We start from the raw sequence: 16,115 nt of genomic DNA on the forward strand, positions 1-16,115 counted from the left end.
GGTATAAGATTCTGACGATATGATAACCTTGGATAAAAATATCACGGTTTCACAGTATCACGGTATTATGAATACGTACAGTTGAAGTCAAAATTATTAGCCCCCTTTGAATTTTTTTTCTTTTTTAAATATTTCCCAAATGATGTTTAACAGAGCAATTTTCACAGTATGTCTGATAATATTTTTTCTTCTTGAGAAAGTCTTATTGGTTTTATTTCGGCTAAAATAAAAGCAGTTTTAAATTTTTAAACACCATTTTAAGGACAAAATTATTAGCCCCTTTAAGCTATATATTTTTTTCAATAGTCTACAGAACAAACCATTGTTATACAATAACTTGCCTAATTACCCTAACCTGCCAAGTAAATCTAATGAACCCAGTGAAGCCTTTAAATGTCACTTTAAGCTGTATAGAAGTGTCTTGAAAAATATCTAGTAAAATATTATTTATTGTCATCATTGCAAAGATAAAATAAATCAGTTATTAGAAATGAGTTATTAAAACTATTATGTTTAGAAATGTGTTGAAAAAAATCTTCTTTATGTTAAACTGAAATTGGGGAAAAAAATAAACAGGGCGGCTAATAATTCTGACTTCAACTGTATGTTCTTTTTAAGTCTGGGTAAAAAAATGTTACTTATTTCCCCTTTAAAAACAATATATTTATTTTTTTGAAAGATTTAAAATATTTTGGAGCAGTAAACATGTCAAGCTATAATTCAAATGAATCATTGACTTCTGCTGTCTTCATTAGTTTAAAAAACACTGATTTATTTACAATTAAAAATGGCATCCTTGGATATTTTTTCTGCTGGAGACACTGTTGTCCTAAAAAACAAATCAAAAAAAGTAAATAAAAAATCTTACACATACCTTAGGAACGGTACTATGGAAAATATTGGCGGTTTTAAAACCTTGACTTTTCCAAACTGCGGTATACCTTAAAAACGGTTATAGTCCCATGCCTAGTCTCGTCACACCCCTAGTGGCTGGTATTTAAATATTTCTGTCATGTTGGGTTGCTTCTGGTGTAAACAAACAAAAAGCTTGTTGCTGGAATCTTGCAACGTGTGTTGGTAGGATACAGTGTAAGAATAACAATGTGAGCTAGCAAAATTAACATTTCAAATTTCATTTCACATGGACTTTAAAATCATTAGAATTCTGTGATGTTTCTGTGTTCTGTTGTTTTTAGGCAAGGATGTCATTAGTATTCAAAAGATGCCAGTGGTTTGGCACGCTGAGGCTCTGAGTAATGAATTCATACAGGAAGAGCTCATCAGAAAGCCACATAAAGGCAGTAATAGAGGATAATGCTTGCTGGATGGAGGAGTGTGACACGAAACAAAATAAAATCCTCACTCACGGATCCTGAGAGACGTCAGCTGGAAGCTTTATTCGAGTTTTTGAACAGCAGCTGCACTCGCGCTTGTGACCCATTAAAAGACAAACGCACACAGCGAACATGTTTAGCTTGAGTTTCGGAGATGGTTTGGTGTCAGCTTGTAGATATACCTCCCTGCTGTGCTTCTTGGAATGCAGCGGATCCACCATGAAATACAGTCTGGTTTTTTCGAGCAAGTCTCACTCTGAATCCAAAACCAGCGATGGGAACTGAACGCCTCCCTCCGCCAGAAGAGAGTACAGACCACGCAAAGCTACAGCGCTGGGCCGCTCTGCACCAGGAATACAGTCCCAGTAAGACGCAAGGCTGTCGGACATTGCCTATAAACAGAAAACAATGCAGAATTTATTAAAGGGGATATATTATGCCCTATTTTACAAGATGTAAAATAAGTCTCTGATGTCCCTACAGTGCAGGGGTCACCAAACTTGTTCCTGGAGGGCCAGTGTCCTGCAGATTTTAGCTCCAACCCTAATCAAACACACCTGAACAAGCTAATCAAGGTCTTACTAGGTATGCTTGAAACATCCAGGCAGGTGTGTTGAGGCAAGCTGGAGCTTAACCCTGCAGGGACACCGGCCCTTCAGGACTGAGATTGGTGACCCCTGCTACAGTGTGTACAGTGAAGTTTCAGCTCAAAACACCACACAAATAATGCCTTATACTATTTGAAACAGTCCATTTTAGGCTTTAATCCAAATTGAGCCATTTTGATGACTGTCTCTTTAAATTTAAATGAGATTGTGCTCTTTCCAAAATAGGGCGGAGCTACAAATGTATATGTGTCAGCATAGCGGCAGATTCAAAAACAAGACTAACGTCCTATGCTGAGGGAGAGATCGTCACTAGTGGCTTTCCCCCTCTGATGACACGTACAACAGGAGAATGTCAATCAAAGTGTTTCTGCACACTGCTTTTTAAATGAAGTGTGATTATAAAAAATGTAATCAATACATTTTTAGCATTAGCAGCTGCTTATAGTCACAGACTGTTGCCACATAACTGTTTAAACTCCTTATAAAAGTGATTTTGGCATAATATGTCCCCTTTAATACACAGGAAAATGAGTAAAAATCTGTAATATTATTAAAATGTTAAATATATATATATTATTTTATTAATTTTAAAAACAGTAGCCACTACGCTGATCTTTAGTGTCATATGATTCATCATGAATCAATCTAATGTGCTGATTTGCTGCTGAAGCAAGATGTGAGCAAAATATATGTTTATTTGGTAAACGGTGCATTAAATAAAATGCAGAAAACTACAGATAGGGTTTAATCCATTACATGCCAATCCTTCTGGAAAGCATCATATCAGGGCTCGAAATAGTGACCATTTTGGGCGCCGAAATTTTGCCTATGCGACCTTATAATATTTGGGAGCATTTGTGCGACTGCATATAATGGTTGTAGTGCAACCTGTTTAGATTTGTTCTAGAAACATGCTGAATCGCTCTTTTCTGACGCTATATTGGTTAATATTAGCTGTCAATCACTCAAGGCTTTCCGCTGTCAGATGACAGGGAGCTCTTGTGACCGCGGGAATTGCAAACGGCTAAAGAGTGAAAAGTACACAGGTTTGCAAACCCCACCTAAAGTTACAAATAATGGCGCAGATGACAGCAATCATGTGGTGAATGTGGATTCGCCAGCCGAGATCAATCGAGTGTTTTCGAAGAAGGTGCTAGAATCTCGATGCGTTGCATTCACAGTGCGTTCAGCGCAAATGTCTGCTAAATGTCAGAATCGGCAGGCTAATGTTAAAATAAATAAGAATAAATGTTAAAATAAATAAATGTTCATATTTTAAAGACATGGTTGGGAAAAATGTACTCTAATTCAGTGATTCTTGTACAATCTGAGACCCACTGTATATTGGATATCACTCAGCCAGTGGAGATCGCTGATTTTTAAAGAAAACAGACCTTAAACGTGCCGATTTTGCAATGTCATACAATTCACCACAAGTGCTTAACCCAGGTTACAAACAAATTAAAAGTCCTTTAGCATACTTTGGCATATACCCTATTGCGCCTGCTTTTTTCCTCAAACACAGAAAAATGAAAATCAGCGCATAACGAGATGACACAATGACACAAATCGAAACCAAAACTTTTAAAAAGTGATTGAAGTGAGAGATGTATATTATTTTTCTATTTAATTACTGATGACTGCTTTGCAGCTTTTAGCCTTGAATTGAATGATTTATTATAGTCTATTGTTTGTTTTGTAGCATTTTATTTATTAAAATGACATGCATATAAAAACAATAGTGCCAAATAAATATTTCTTACTGCAATGCTTCATCTTTGTTCGATGAAAACCATAAGTTTATTTTTCATAAAGTAACAGTAGGACTTTTTAGCAGATAACTCACATTCAAGGCAGCATGATAATGAGAAATGTAATTCATTGTTAGTGTTATTGTCATCATTAATATTTTATAATTTTTAGACATTCATTTTGGACTTATTGCACAAATATCGATAAGTCATCTCAGCATTAGTTAGTTGTTTCTGGTTTTTGTTAGTTGATGTTGTTTTCAAATACAATAAATCTCTTAATATACAATTTGCAATGGTGCTCAATTATTTTTGGTGGGTGCTCGTAAATTATTTCTGGTGCTCCTATATTTTTTCTGCCGCTCCTAAATATTTGAAGTTGGGAGCACCAGTGCTACAAAGTAAAAATTTCGAGCCCTGCATATTGATAATAGTTTTATTCTTCAGAGTGATAATGATCCCAAACAAATTTATAAAATGCAGTAAAATCATATTTGCTGACAGACAAATAAACAGATAAAACAGAGTAATGAAATGGCCTACACAGAGTCCAGACCTAAATATTATAGAGCCAGTACTGTATGATATTCAACAGGACAGAAAAAGAAACATAGCAAACAGCCAAACAAACAGCCTAAATCTAAAGCAGAACTCTGGGAAGTGCTGAAAGGAACCTGATACATCTTAACACACAATTTTAGCAAACCTCAGGACAATCTCATCCAAACAGTTTAAGCTTTTGCTTGAAGAAGTAAGTTTGTTTTGAAAATTGTGTTTTGTTTTAAAGTATGTGCACATTTACTGTCATTTGTACTTGCTAGACAATTATGGAAGATAACTTTACAATATTATTCCTTTCAGATAGTTTTAAAATATATATTTGAGATGGAAACAGGAGAAATCTGTGGATCCGAGAAACCTGTAGCTGCATAAAACTTGAGCAGTTAAGATGTTTACTTGCAGGATCTCTCAAATCTTTTTACAAGACTTGAAATCCTGTTTTAGACTATATCAGAGGCTGATATCAGCTCTAGTAAACTATTGGAAAGAGGGAATATTGACTCCTTAAAGGGATCTTTTTTACTCTTATTTACTGATTTCTTTGTAACCTAGCCTATTTTTATTGTTTTCTTGTTCAGAGGATATGTTTGTTTTTAATTGATACATTTGAGTTTATTTTTTTTATTTTGAGGGGATAGTGAAAAAATAAGAAAGCAAAAAAGGTCATTTTTCCTGTTCTTTATTATGTACTATGTATGGTCTTGTTAATTACCAATACAATACAGTGCTCAGCATATAGTAGAGCCCTCACAAATCTATCTTTTCAATTCATATTTTTAATAGGAAGCTATACAATATTATATTAGTGCATATACATTACATTAGTCAGTACTGAAGCCAAATGTGGAGCTTATCTAACAAAATAACGGTCCAAAACTAGTACAGCCAAATCTATATATGTTATAGAAAAATATTAAATAAAAAAAAATAAATAAATAAAAATCAAGAGAAGCAAGAAGATTGAAAAATTTAGTTGAAATTTTGAAGGTTGTAATTATTTTTCAATATTTTGCTTGAATTTATTTGTATTATCTTTCAATTTCTAAACATGCTCACTGACTAAAATATTACTTTCATAAATATATCTGTTTAGTAAATCTGTTCTGTTTAAATGCACCAAAATACATTGCCTATGTTCACTGAGAAATGGATAAAAATATTGTACTCAATTATGCTGAGCACTGTATATATAAATGAGCACATATATTTTAAAAATGCACATTATTTATCCCATATCCCAAAATGTGCATAAAATGATGAATGGAAGCAAAGCTAATATGTTTCTTAACAAGACACCTTGTTTAGTCCAAATTAAGAAGAAAAAAAGGTATTTCTTGAATATAATGGTGCAGATTTAAGTCTATGTTAACGTTAAGTCTATGCAGAGGCGTGACCGAAATGTGCATAAAACAATGTTACTGAAACCTGCTGTAGATGAAGGGCCTGCTGAAGTTGCTTTACTCTGAGCTTTTGTCTCTCCAGTTCTCTCAGTTCCTCCTCACTGGTGTAGGACAGGACTGGCGGCAAGACAGATGCATCACAGTCACCCCATCCACCTCTCCTCCGGATGGGACAGAGAGACCTGGAGCTCCACTTATCCCACCTCTCCCAGTCTGAGGAACACAAGGGGTTTCTGCGTTACTGCAACTATTTCCAGTTTATCAAGCCTTACAATAGAACCTGAACCTAATCGCAAAACCTGTCATAATATAATGTCTTAAAGGGTACATGATCCATCTCCAGTGTCTATACTGCAGCTCTGCATAAGAAGTTTGGCCATAAGAGAAATGGTCGTGCCCAACTGAGTCTGGTTTCTCTCAAGGTTTTTTAATTCTTCATTTTCGCCAATTGGTGAAGTTTTTTCCCTCTCCGCTGTCGCCACTGGCTTGCCTGGTTCGGGATCTGTAGAGCTGTGCACTGATGGATTTGCTCTTCAGTGTTTGGACTCTCAGTAGTGATTATTAATCCACACTGAACTGAGCTGAACTGAACTTAAACACTACAAACTGAACTGACAGTTTCAATTTACTATAATCTTCTATGTGAAGCTGCTTTGACACAATCTACATTGTAAAAGCGCTATACAAATAAAGGTGAATTGAACCATGAAGAGATTTAAGTGATATAATTGGGTCTCTGGTGGCTTTTTCAGAAAACATGAAAGAGCAAAGCCAGAAGCTTTGTTTTGATAAGCATTTCTCTGCACACAGGCAACGCAGTGGCGCAGTAGGTAGTGCTGTCGCCTCACAGCAAGAAGGTCACTGGTTTGAGCCTCGGCTGGCTCAGTTGGTGTTTCTGTGTGGAGTTTGCATGTTCTGCCTGCGTTCGCATGAGTTTCCTCCGGGTGCTCCGGTTTCCCCCACAGTCCAAAGACATGCAGTACAGGTGAATTGGGTAGGCTAAATTGTCCGTAGTGTATAAGTGTGAATGAGTGTGTGTGGATGTTTTCCCAGAGATGGGTTGCTGCTGGAAGGGCATCTGCTGCGTAAAACAAATGCTGGATAAGTTGGCGGTTCATTCCGCTGTGGTGACCTTAGATTAATAAAGGGACTAAGCCGACAAGGAAATATATGAATGAATGAATTTCTCTGCACACATGAGGAAAAATGTGTATTGTGTACAGATTTTACTCTTCTACATATGAAGGGGGTCTTATTATATATTACTGGCCCATATTCTACATGTTTCCACCCACAGCACCAATGCAGCAGTTTTACATGTCCGTTTACTCGCTTTAGCAGCTGAAAATGTATTAAATCTGTTGCAGAAAAGCTAACATTACATATATTCTGTTGTCAGATCACTAATGAACTAATGAACATAATGAACACTGATGAAAATAAAAATCTCCATAGACTCTCGAAATCCAGCCACTGAGGACATTGTGCTTGGATTTCATTTTTCAAGGTAAATGTGCCAAAGAAAGTCTGTAAAGTGTTATACACTACCTGACCAAAGTATTGTCGCTTATCCAAGTTTTAGGAACAACAAATACTAACTTGACTTCTAGTTGATCATTTGGTATCAGAAGTGGCTTATATAAAAGGCAAAGGCCTCTAGATTACACTTATTTTACCACAATAAAATATGATCATGCCTTGATTTTTACTTATTTAATTAGGACAGTAAGGTCTGACCTTGCTTAGATAAAAGTCTTGTCACTTAACAGAAATAATGTCCAGTATAGAATATAAAGTCATGCTGCAGTGAAAAAAGAATGAATATTGTGTATGACTCCCATGAGCTTGGAGGACTGCATCCATACATCTCTGCAATGACTCACTTATTAATAAAGTCATCTGGAATGGCAAAGAAAGCGTTCTTGCAGGACTCTCAGAGTTCATCAAAATTTTTTGGATTCATCTTTGATGTCTCCTCCATCTTACCCCAGACATGCTCAATAATGTTTATGTCTTGTGACTGGGCTGGCCAATCCTGGAGCATCTTCTTTGCTTTTCAAAAACTTTGATGTGGAGGCTGAAGTACAAAAAGGAGCGCTATCCTGCTGAAGAATCTGCCCTCTCCTGTGGTTTGTAATGTAATGGGCAGCACAAATGTCTTGATACCTCAGGCTGTTGATGTTGCCATCCTGTTGATGTTGAATGTAATCCGAAACCATATTTTTCCGTCACCAAACTTGACTGATTTCTATGAGAATCTTGGGTCCATGCGGGTTCCAGTAGGTCTTCTGCAGTATTTGTGATGATTGGGATGCAGTTCAACAGATGCTTCATCTTAAAAATCTACCGTCTGCCACTTTTCCAAATGATCAACTAGAAGTCAAGTTATTCGACAACAAGATTTTTGTCAGGTAGTGTATATTTAGTCAAGATATATTTTTCGCAAGACTGCGAGTCAAGTTGTTAGTTCACACAAAAATTTAAATGTCATTCCAATCCCCTTAGGTCTTCATCTTCAGTACACTTATTAAGATATTTCAGATGAAATCTGAAAACTCTCTCATCCTCCCTAGACAGAAAGACATTCAAAATACAGAAAAGGAACCAAAAACATTGACACAACATTTCATGTTACTTCAACTATAATCATGTGAAGCTCCAAGAACACTTTTGTGCACCAAAAAGAAAAAACAGTAAACAGAACTTTGTTCGCCAATGTCTAGTGCATCAGATAAGGGTGCATAATTACTACAGGCAATACAATGCTTGGCCGTAGTTAAACACACCCTTAACTGGCACAAAAAGAAGGCAAATTTTGTTTTTTGCACTACACTGAGTGTCTGCTTGTGTAAATTGTTCATCTGGGCATGAAGACAACACAACTGACCATGTTAAACTGAGGTTGAACAGATTATAGGCTACTAACACCACATTAGACCCCAAATAGTCTGGAGATGAGAAGTGTGATTCACTTCATTGTACTAGATTGAACCCAGATCTAAAGTGATCTATAGAGAAAATATAGTGAGTTATTGCTCATCCTATGTGAACAGGTGGAGGAGATATGGTCTAGAACAGAGCTATTCAATTAGTTTGTCATGGGGGCCAGCTCATGAAAAGCATCCCAAACGAGGGGCCGGAGAGATATGAATTGCAATATGAGTGATGACACAACAGCTATATAAGAGCCCATATGCTGTATTTGTGCTCATAAAGACACCCACGTTGACTTTTTCTACATTAAAACATTAATATGTTGTATTTTGAAACTACATAACAACACTGCATTGTACAATGTGGCTCTTTTTACAAGCATATCCAAATGTTGTATTTCGAGGGACAAAATCAGTGTATTGCTTAAGTAGGCCTCTTATACATTCAGACACATTCATATGTTATGCTTTAAACTGCGTGACAATTAGGGATGCAACGATTAGAGATTTTGGTTGTAGGATTATAGTCTGAAGAATAATCTTTCACGGTTATTACCATTATTATGCATTTATTAAATTCAAAACACTACTAGTTTAGAAAATAACATGAAAACTGCTTATAATTTAAAGTGTTGTTTATTGCTGCTCAGTAACCAAATACAGCTCAAAACATTTGTAAAAAAACAAACAATAGTCCATTCCTCTCTTTGGAGTTAAAAATAAATTAAAACGTTTGAAAATGGTTTGCTGCTATAGTTAAACCAATGTTCGTGCATATTGGCATAACTTTGTTTAGTTGCAGCAGCTTTTTTCTGTGCAACAGAAAAGCGGCGTTGAGATGACTTTAATGAATAAAAGCAGGGTTAATAGTGAAATCGGCTAATCATCGTATCCCATTTAACCCTATTTTATTATTTTTTTTCTTCACTTTCGCCAATTAGTGAAGTTTTTTTTCCCTCTCCGCTGTCGCTGTCGCCACTGGCTTGCATGGTTCGGGATCTATAGAGCTGCGCATCGTTGGATTTGCTCTTCAGTGTTTGGACTCTCAGTATTGAATATTAAACCACACTGAACTGAGCTAAACTGAACTGAACTTAAACATTAAAAACTGAACTACACTGTTCCTATTTACTGTGACCTTTTATGTGAAGTTGCTTTGACACAATCTACATTGTAAAAGCGCTATACAAATAAAGGTGAATTGAATTGAATTGAATAACGATATCAGTGCATTGTACAAAAGGCCTTTTCTACAAACATATCCAAATGTTTTCGGCTGCCTGCACCGCTCGCTTAAGGTCAGGTGACTTACTCCCTGCGCAGCCTTCAACTGCAGCTTGTGATGTATTAAACAGACGCACGTCGCTTCATAACTATAGCGACCGTTTTTCGACTGAACTAATTATATTTTTGATGTCTTAGTCATACTATTTGGATGGCCGGAACAAATTGCCCTGGAGGCTGGGTCCGGGCCGCAGGCTGCCAATTAAATAGCCCTAGTCTAGTAACAAAAAATCCCTTTAAGTTTGGTATATTGAAATTATAACTATTAAAAAAGAAAACACAAAGGCAAACAAAGTTTTTTTTGTTCATTCATTTGACGTTTCATCTACGTGATTTGCTTGTTTTGTTGTTTCTGGGGTGTCAGAATAGAGTCTGAAAGCTCTGCCCTCTTCTGGACAAAAGCAGCAGCTCATTTGCATTTAAAGGGACACACACAAAACAGTATTTTTTGCTCACACCCAAAAAGGGGCAAATTTGACAAGCTATAATAAATGACCTGTGGCGTATTTTAAGCTGAAACTTCACAGACATATTCTGATGATATCAGAGTTTTGTTTTACATCTTATTAAAACAGGCATAATATGTGCCCTTTAATATTATTCTAACAATAGCAAATGACATTTATACTTAACAAGTCGTAATGTGGAAAAATGAGCTTGTGTTTACAGTAGATTAATTGCTTTCCCAAGAAGTAAGAACATGGGAAATGTTATCCATGATTCCTCTGGGGTCTGGGGATTTTGATAACATTGCGAAGGATGAAGTTTCTAAATGATAACCCATTGTGTTAGGCTTTTTGAAATGTCACCCGTCAAATCCAGAGGGAACACTTCAAACTGCATGAGAAAAATATGTAGCCGCTCACATTATTTGAGAAAGGGATGGGAATTTAGTCTTCTTGGTTAACTGCAGTGAGTGTCCACTTGTGGAAATTGTTCGTCTGTGCATTAGCACGACACAACTGGCCATGTTAAACTGAGGGTGAACAGATTATAGACTACTGACACCACATTAGACCCAAAATAGACAGGAAATGAGGAGTGTGATTCACTTTAATGTACTAGACTGAACCCAACAATATAGTGAGTTACTGCTAATACCATGTAAACAGCAGGATGAGACAAGATCTATCTGCTGCTCTAAAAAATCTACAATCTACAAAAAAACAATAATATGTACACAATAATGTATATAATAATCATAACAAAGAAAACACATGAGTTTACTATACTATTAATGTAAATATGAAATTGTGCTTTCAAGACAAATGTATCATTCATAAAGGTTAGACAATGATTATAAAATTACAATCTAATTAATGTTAAAAGCATAACTTATTACAATAATTTAGTTAATAAAAAATAACTATAAAATAGATCAAATTAACTACTTGTGTTGATAAATATTATAAAACTTAATTGGAATTTAATTGTCATTTTTTGAATAAAATAACAAGCCATCTAAACTTATCAATGCATTAACTACAGTTTATAAAACTATAAAATAAGTAATTATAATTTAATATTATAATTTTAGTGATAAATACTGTACAATAAATAAAATTACATGATATAAATGTGTTACTTTTGTTACTTGTTGTTCAAAAAATAATCAATTATTATTTTTATATCATTCATTCATTCATTTTCTTTTCGACTTAGCCCCTTTGTTAGTCCCCATTTATTAATTAGGGGCCGCCACAGCGGAATGAACCGCCAACTTATCCAGCATATGTTTCACGCAGCGGATGCCCTTCCAGCTGCAACCCATCACTGGAAAACATTTAATATCATTTAAAAAAATAAACACCATTTAAATGTATTAACTACAGTTTATGTTGAAAAAAAATATATATATATAATTATAATTTAGTATTATAATTCATTTAATAATTTAAAAAAACACACAAGCAAATAGTAGTCTTATTAAATACATTAAAGGGCATCAATTTTACCCTTTTTTCAAGATTTAAGATAAGCCTTTTGAGTCTCCTTAACGTGTCTGTAAAGTTTCAGCTCCAAACACCCATCGTATTATTTACTACCTTTTAAAATGTTGGGATTTTCTGCTCTGAACACAATGTAGCCTGTGGCTTTAATGCTGGTTCTCCCCGCCCACCGTTCCCACATGCCTGTCAGAGTGTGCCTCAATCTCCACCTCGGCTGCGTCAGATAAACAGCACAGTGACAGACATGAATGAAGCAGATTTTACATAACGTTTGTGAGAAATACTACAGTAAGAACTGTCACAATGATTATTTGATGTATTTGTTGTAGAGTTAATTTAAGTCTTTCGATGAGTCACACACAATGTCGTTACAAAGTTCACGCACATACACACAGACACACACACAGTGCGCGCATTTAACTTTGCAGTTTTTGCATGAGAATGTGAGGTTAATATCCACTGCTGTATGGATATCGGTTATGTTAATGTACAAAATAAACCAGATTTAACGTCCACAAACTAGGATTGAAGCGTCTACTTTTATAATTGTACTGACATGTGGCTGTGGTGATAAAGACCAGGGTCCATATACATTTTTACTACAAAAAAATTCCAGGATTTTCCCATGACTTTTCCAAAACTTTTTTTTAGATTAGATTAGATTCAACTTTATTGTCATTACACATGTACATGTACAAGGCAACGAAATGCAGTTTAGGTCTAACCAGCAGTGCAATAGCAGCAAGTGCAGGATACAGGTATAAGTTATAAAGTGCAGTTATAGAGAAACTATAGTGATATTTACAGATGGATGTACTATCAACATTATATACAGGTTGTATTAGCTATGAACAGATTTACAATAAATGAATATATGTACAGGATACTATTAATAGCAGAAGTGTGCAGATAGATAAACATAATTACAAATGTTCATGTGCAGTGGGTATGTCCAGTTCAAATAAATGAATCAGTGCAATGAATATGTGCAAACTTTAAATGTGCAAATGTTAAATAGTGCAGTGATTGTGAGGAGTATAAGTTAGAGGAGTGTGGGGGGTGTATTGGGGGGGCAAAAGAGTCAGTAAGGGGCAGAGTTCAGAAGGGAGACAGCTCTGGGGAAAAAGCTGTTCCTCAGTCTGCTGGTTTTTGTCCGGGGGAGCCTGAAGCGCCTGCCGGAAGGCAGGAGAGAGAACAGTCTGTGAGCAGGATGAGAGGTGTCCTTAAGAATACTGCGTGCTCGGCGCAGACAGTGTTTCTTCTGGATGTCCTCTATGGCTGGCAGTGTAGTCCCTGTGATGCGTTGGGCAGTTTTCACCACCCGCTGCAGTGCCTTACGCTCAGCAACAGAGCAGCTTCCATACCAGACTGTGACGCAGTTGGTCAGGATGCTTTCTATTGTGCAGCGGTAGAAGTTCACCAAGACGGCTGATGAAAGCTGGTTCTTCTTAAGTTGCCTCAAGAAGAATAGGCGCTGGTGAGCCTTCTTGACCAGGCTGGAGGTGTTGGTGGTCCAGGAAAGGTCCTTAGAGATGTGGGTCCCCAGGAACTTGAAGGATGAGACAGGCTCAACGGCCATCCCATTAATGTGGATGGGATCATGCGAGCCTGTTCGTACCTTCCTGAAGTCCACAATGAGCTCCTTGGTCTTGCTGGTGTTAAGGAGCAGATTATTGTCGGTGCACCAAGTGGCTAGATGCTGTATCTCCTCCCTGTAGGCAGTCTCATCATTATTGCTGATTAGACCAATCACTGTGGTGTCATCTGCAAATTTGATGATGGTGTTGGATCTGTTCACAGGCCTACAGTCGATGGTAAAAAGGGAGTAGAGGAAGGGGCTCAGCACGCAGCCCTGGGGTACACCAGTGTTGAGTGTGACGGTGGTGGAGCAGATGTGGCCTGATCTAACATTCTGAGGTCTGTTAGTCAGAAAGTCCATAACCCAGTTGCAGAGAGACGCGTTGATATCCAGGTCTCTGAGTTTGATCATTAGCTTAGAGGGTATGACAGTGTTGAATGCTGAGCTGAAGTCAACAAACAGCATTCGTGCATAAGTGTTTTTATTGTCCAGGTGTGTGAGGACAGAGTGCAGTGCTATGGAGACGGCGTCTTCTGTGCTCCTGTTGCCACGGTAGGCAAACTGATGTGGGTCCAGTGTGGATGGCAGAGAGTCTTTCAGATGTGCCAGGACCAACCGCTCGAAGCACTTCATGATGATGGGTGTGAGTGCTACAGGGCGGTAGTCATTCAGGCATGATGGGCTGGAGTGTTTGGGCACTGGCACAATAGAGGTGGTTTTAAAGCATGTTGGCACAGTTGCTAGGTTAAGCGACAGGTTGAAAATGTCTGTGAATACCCCAGTGAGCTGTTCTGCACATGCTTTGAGGACGCGCCCAGGGATACCGTCTGGTCCAGCAGCCTTACGCACATTGATCCGACTAAGTGCGGTGTAGACTTCTGAGGAGGTGAGTGTGATAGGTGAGTGGTCGGTTGAGGTAGTGTTCCTGGTGTAGGGTTCTGTATTGTCTCTTTCAAAGCGGGCATAAAAGTCATTTAGCTCGTTCAGGAAGGAGACATTTGTGGCTGTGGGGGTGGACTGGCTGGGTTTGTAGTTGCTGATGGCCTGGATGCCCTGCCACATGCGCCGAGGATCAGAGTTGGAAAAGTGCTCCTCTAGCTTTAGCTTGTAGCAGTGCTTGGCCTTTTTGATGCCCCTCTTCAGATTAGCCCTGGAAGTGCTGTAGGCCTGTGCATCCCCTGATCTGAATGCAGTGTTGCGTGCCTTCAGCAGGAGGCGCACCTCCTTGTTCATCCATGGCTTTTGATTTGGGTATGTGGTGATCTGTTTCTGGGTTGTAACACTGTCTATGGTGGTGTTGATATATTCCAGAACAGAGGAAGTGTAGCTGTCAATGTCTGTGTGAGAGCCACATGTGGCCTGGGAAGCAAACATACTCCAGTCTGTGTGTTCAAACCTGTCCTGGAGTGTGGAGTCCACCCCCGCTGGCCACACTTTGATGGTCCTTACTGATGGCTTCACACGGTTGACGATGGGTGAGTATTTGGGGGTGAGAAACAGACAAAGGTGGTCTGATTGACCCAAGTGGGGGAGGGGGGTCACAGCATATGCTTCAGCCATGTTTGTGTAAACTTGGTCTAAAGTTTTGTTTCCCCTTGTGTGGCAGAAAATGTTTTGATGGAATTTGGGGAGCACTGTCTTTAAGTTTGAGTGATTAAAATCCCCCGCAACAATAAAAGCAGCCTCCGGGTGAGCAGTCTGTTGTTTGCTGATGGCTGCATGAAGTTCATTCATAGCGAGCTTGGCATCAGCGTCGGGAGGAATATAAGCAGCAGTTATTATGGTGGAGGTGAACTCCCGTGGCAGATAAAACGGTCTACATTTAACCATTAGAAATTCCAGGTTAACAGAGCAATGTCTCCCAACGACGACAGAGTTTGTGCACCAAGCTTTGTTAATATAAATGCATAATCCTCCGCCTCTGGTCTTACCGGAGTCATCCGCCGTTCTGTCTGCTCGGAATGTTTGATGCTCCGTTAGCGATATAGCGGTGTCTGGTATCCCGCTGTTTAGCCATGTTTCTGTGAAAATCATGACATTACAGTTCCATAATCTTTTGCTGTGGTTGATGCGCAGTCGAATCTCATCCATTTTGTTCACCAGTGACCGTACATTGGCGAGAAAGATGCTGGGTAAAGAGAGCCGGTGTGGTGTTAGCTTTAGCTTAGCTCTTAGCCCGCCGCGCTTCCCCCGTCTTTGTTTACGTTCTCTGCGCCGCCTCCGAGCACTTCCGCCCGGCCGTGTAGGGCTCTGAGGCCCGTGTGTTCTGGCGATCTCAGGGATGAGTCGAAGATTGTTAATAAAACTGTCCGGAATGCACAATCCAATATCCAAGATGTCCTGTCGGGTGTACGATGTAAAGGCACTGCTGTTCTGCACGAACAGACCCGAAATGAGCAGGAATAATACTGCAAAATTGCAGATACTGGAGAGACGCTGAGCCTCGCGAACCGAACGCGCCGCCATCTTGTCTCATAGGTAAATATTCATGACCTAATGTTTCTCACAATGGCTACGTACAAGTGGTAAATAAGGAAAAAATAATATTACAAAATATACATATATTTGAGCATTTCTAATTTATTAAAGCATATAAAAAAATGACAATCTATGTAGTTTATGTTTATTGTTATATCTGTAAAATAGTTTTTAGAAAGTATCTTGTTGTCTGTGTGAAAATATTTTAGAAATGTAGGCTTGTGTTTTTATAAGACAC

The 16,115-nt window shown here is 38.1% G+C and overlaps 1 protein-coding gene across 1 annotated transcript in view; it reads right to left on the reverse strand.

The window, feature by feature from the left end:
- Nucleotides 1-745: 745 nt before the first annotated feature.
- The window catches only part of LOC130217214 (uncharacterized), a 29,037-nt gene continuing 13,667 nt past the window's right edge, over nt 746-16,115 (reverse strand). The window contains exons 9-10 of the mRNA XM_056449283.1: nt 5,680-5,867; nt 746-1,726 (exon numbers count right to left, since the gene is read on the reverse strand). Coding sequence (XP_056305258.1) covers nt 1,586-1,726; nt 5,680-5,867 — 329 coding nt within the window. The 3' untranslated portion in view covers nt 746-1,585. The remainder of the gene's footprint in view (nt 1,727-5,679; nt 5,868-16,115) is intronic.

Source organism: Danio aesculapii, chromosome 3 (assembly GCF_903798145.1).
Source record: "Danio aesculapii chromosome 3, fDanAes4.1, whole genome shotgun sequence".
NCBI classification, from domain to species: Eukaryota; Metazoa; Chordata; class Actinopteri; order Cypriniformes; family Danionidae; genus Danio; species Danio aesculapii.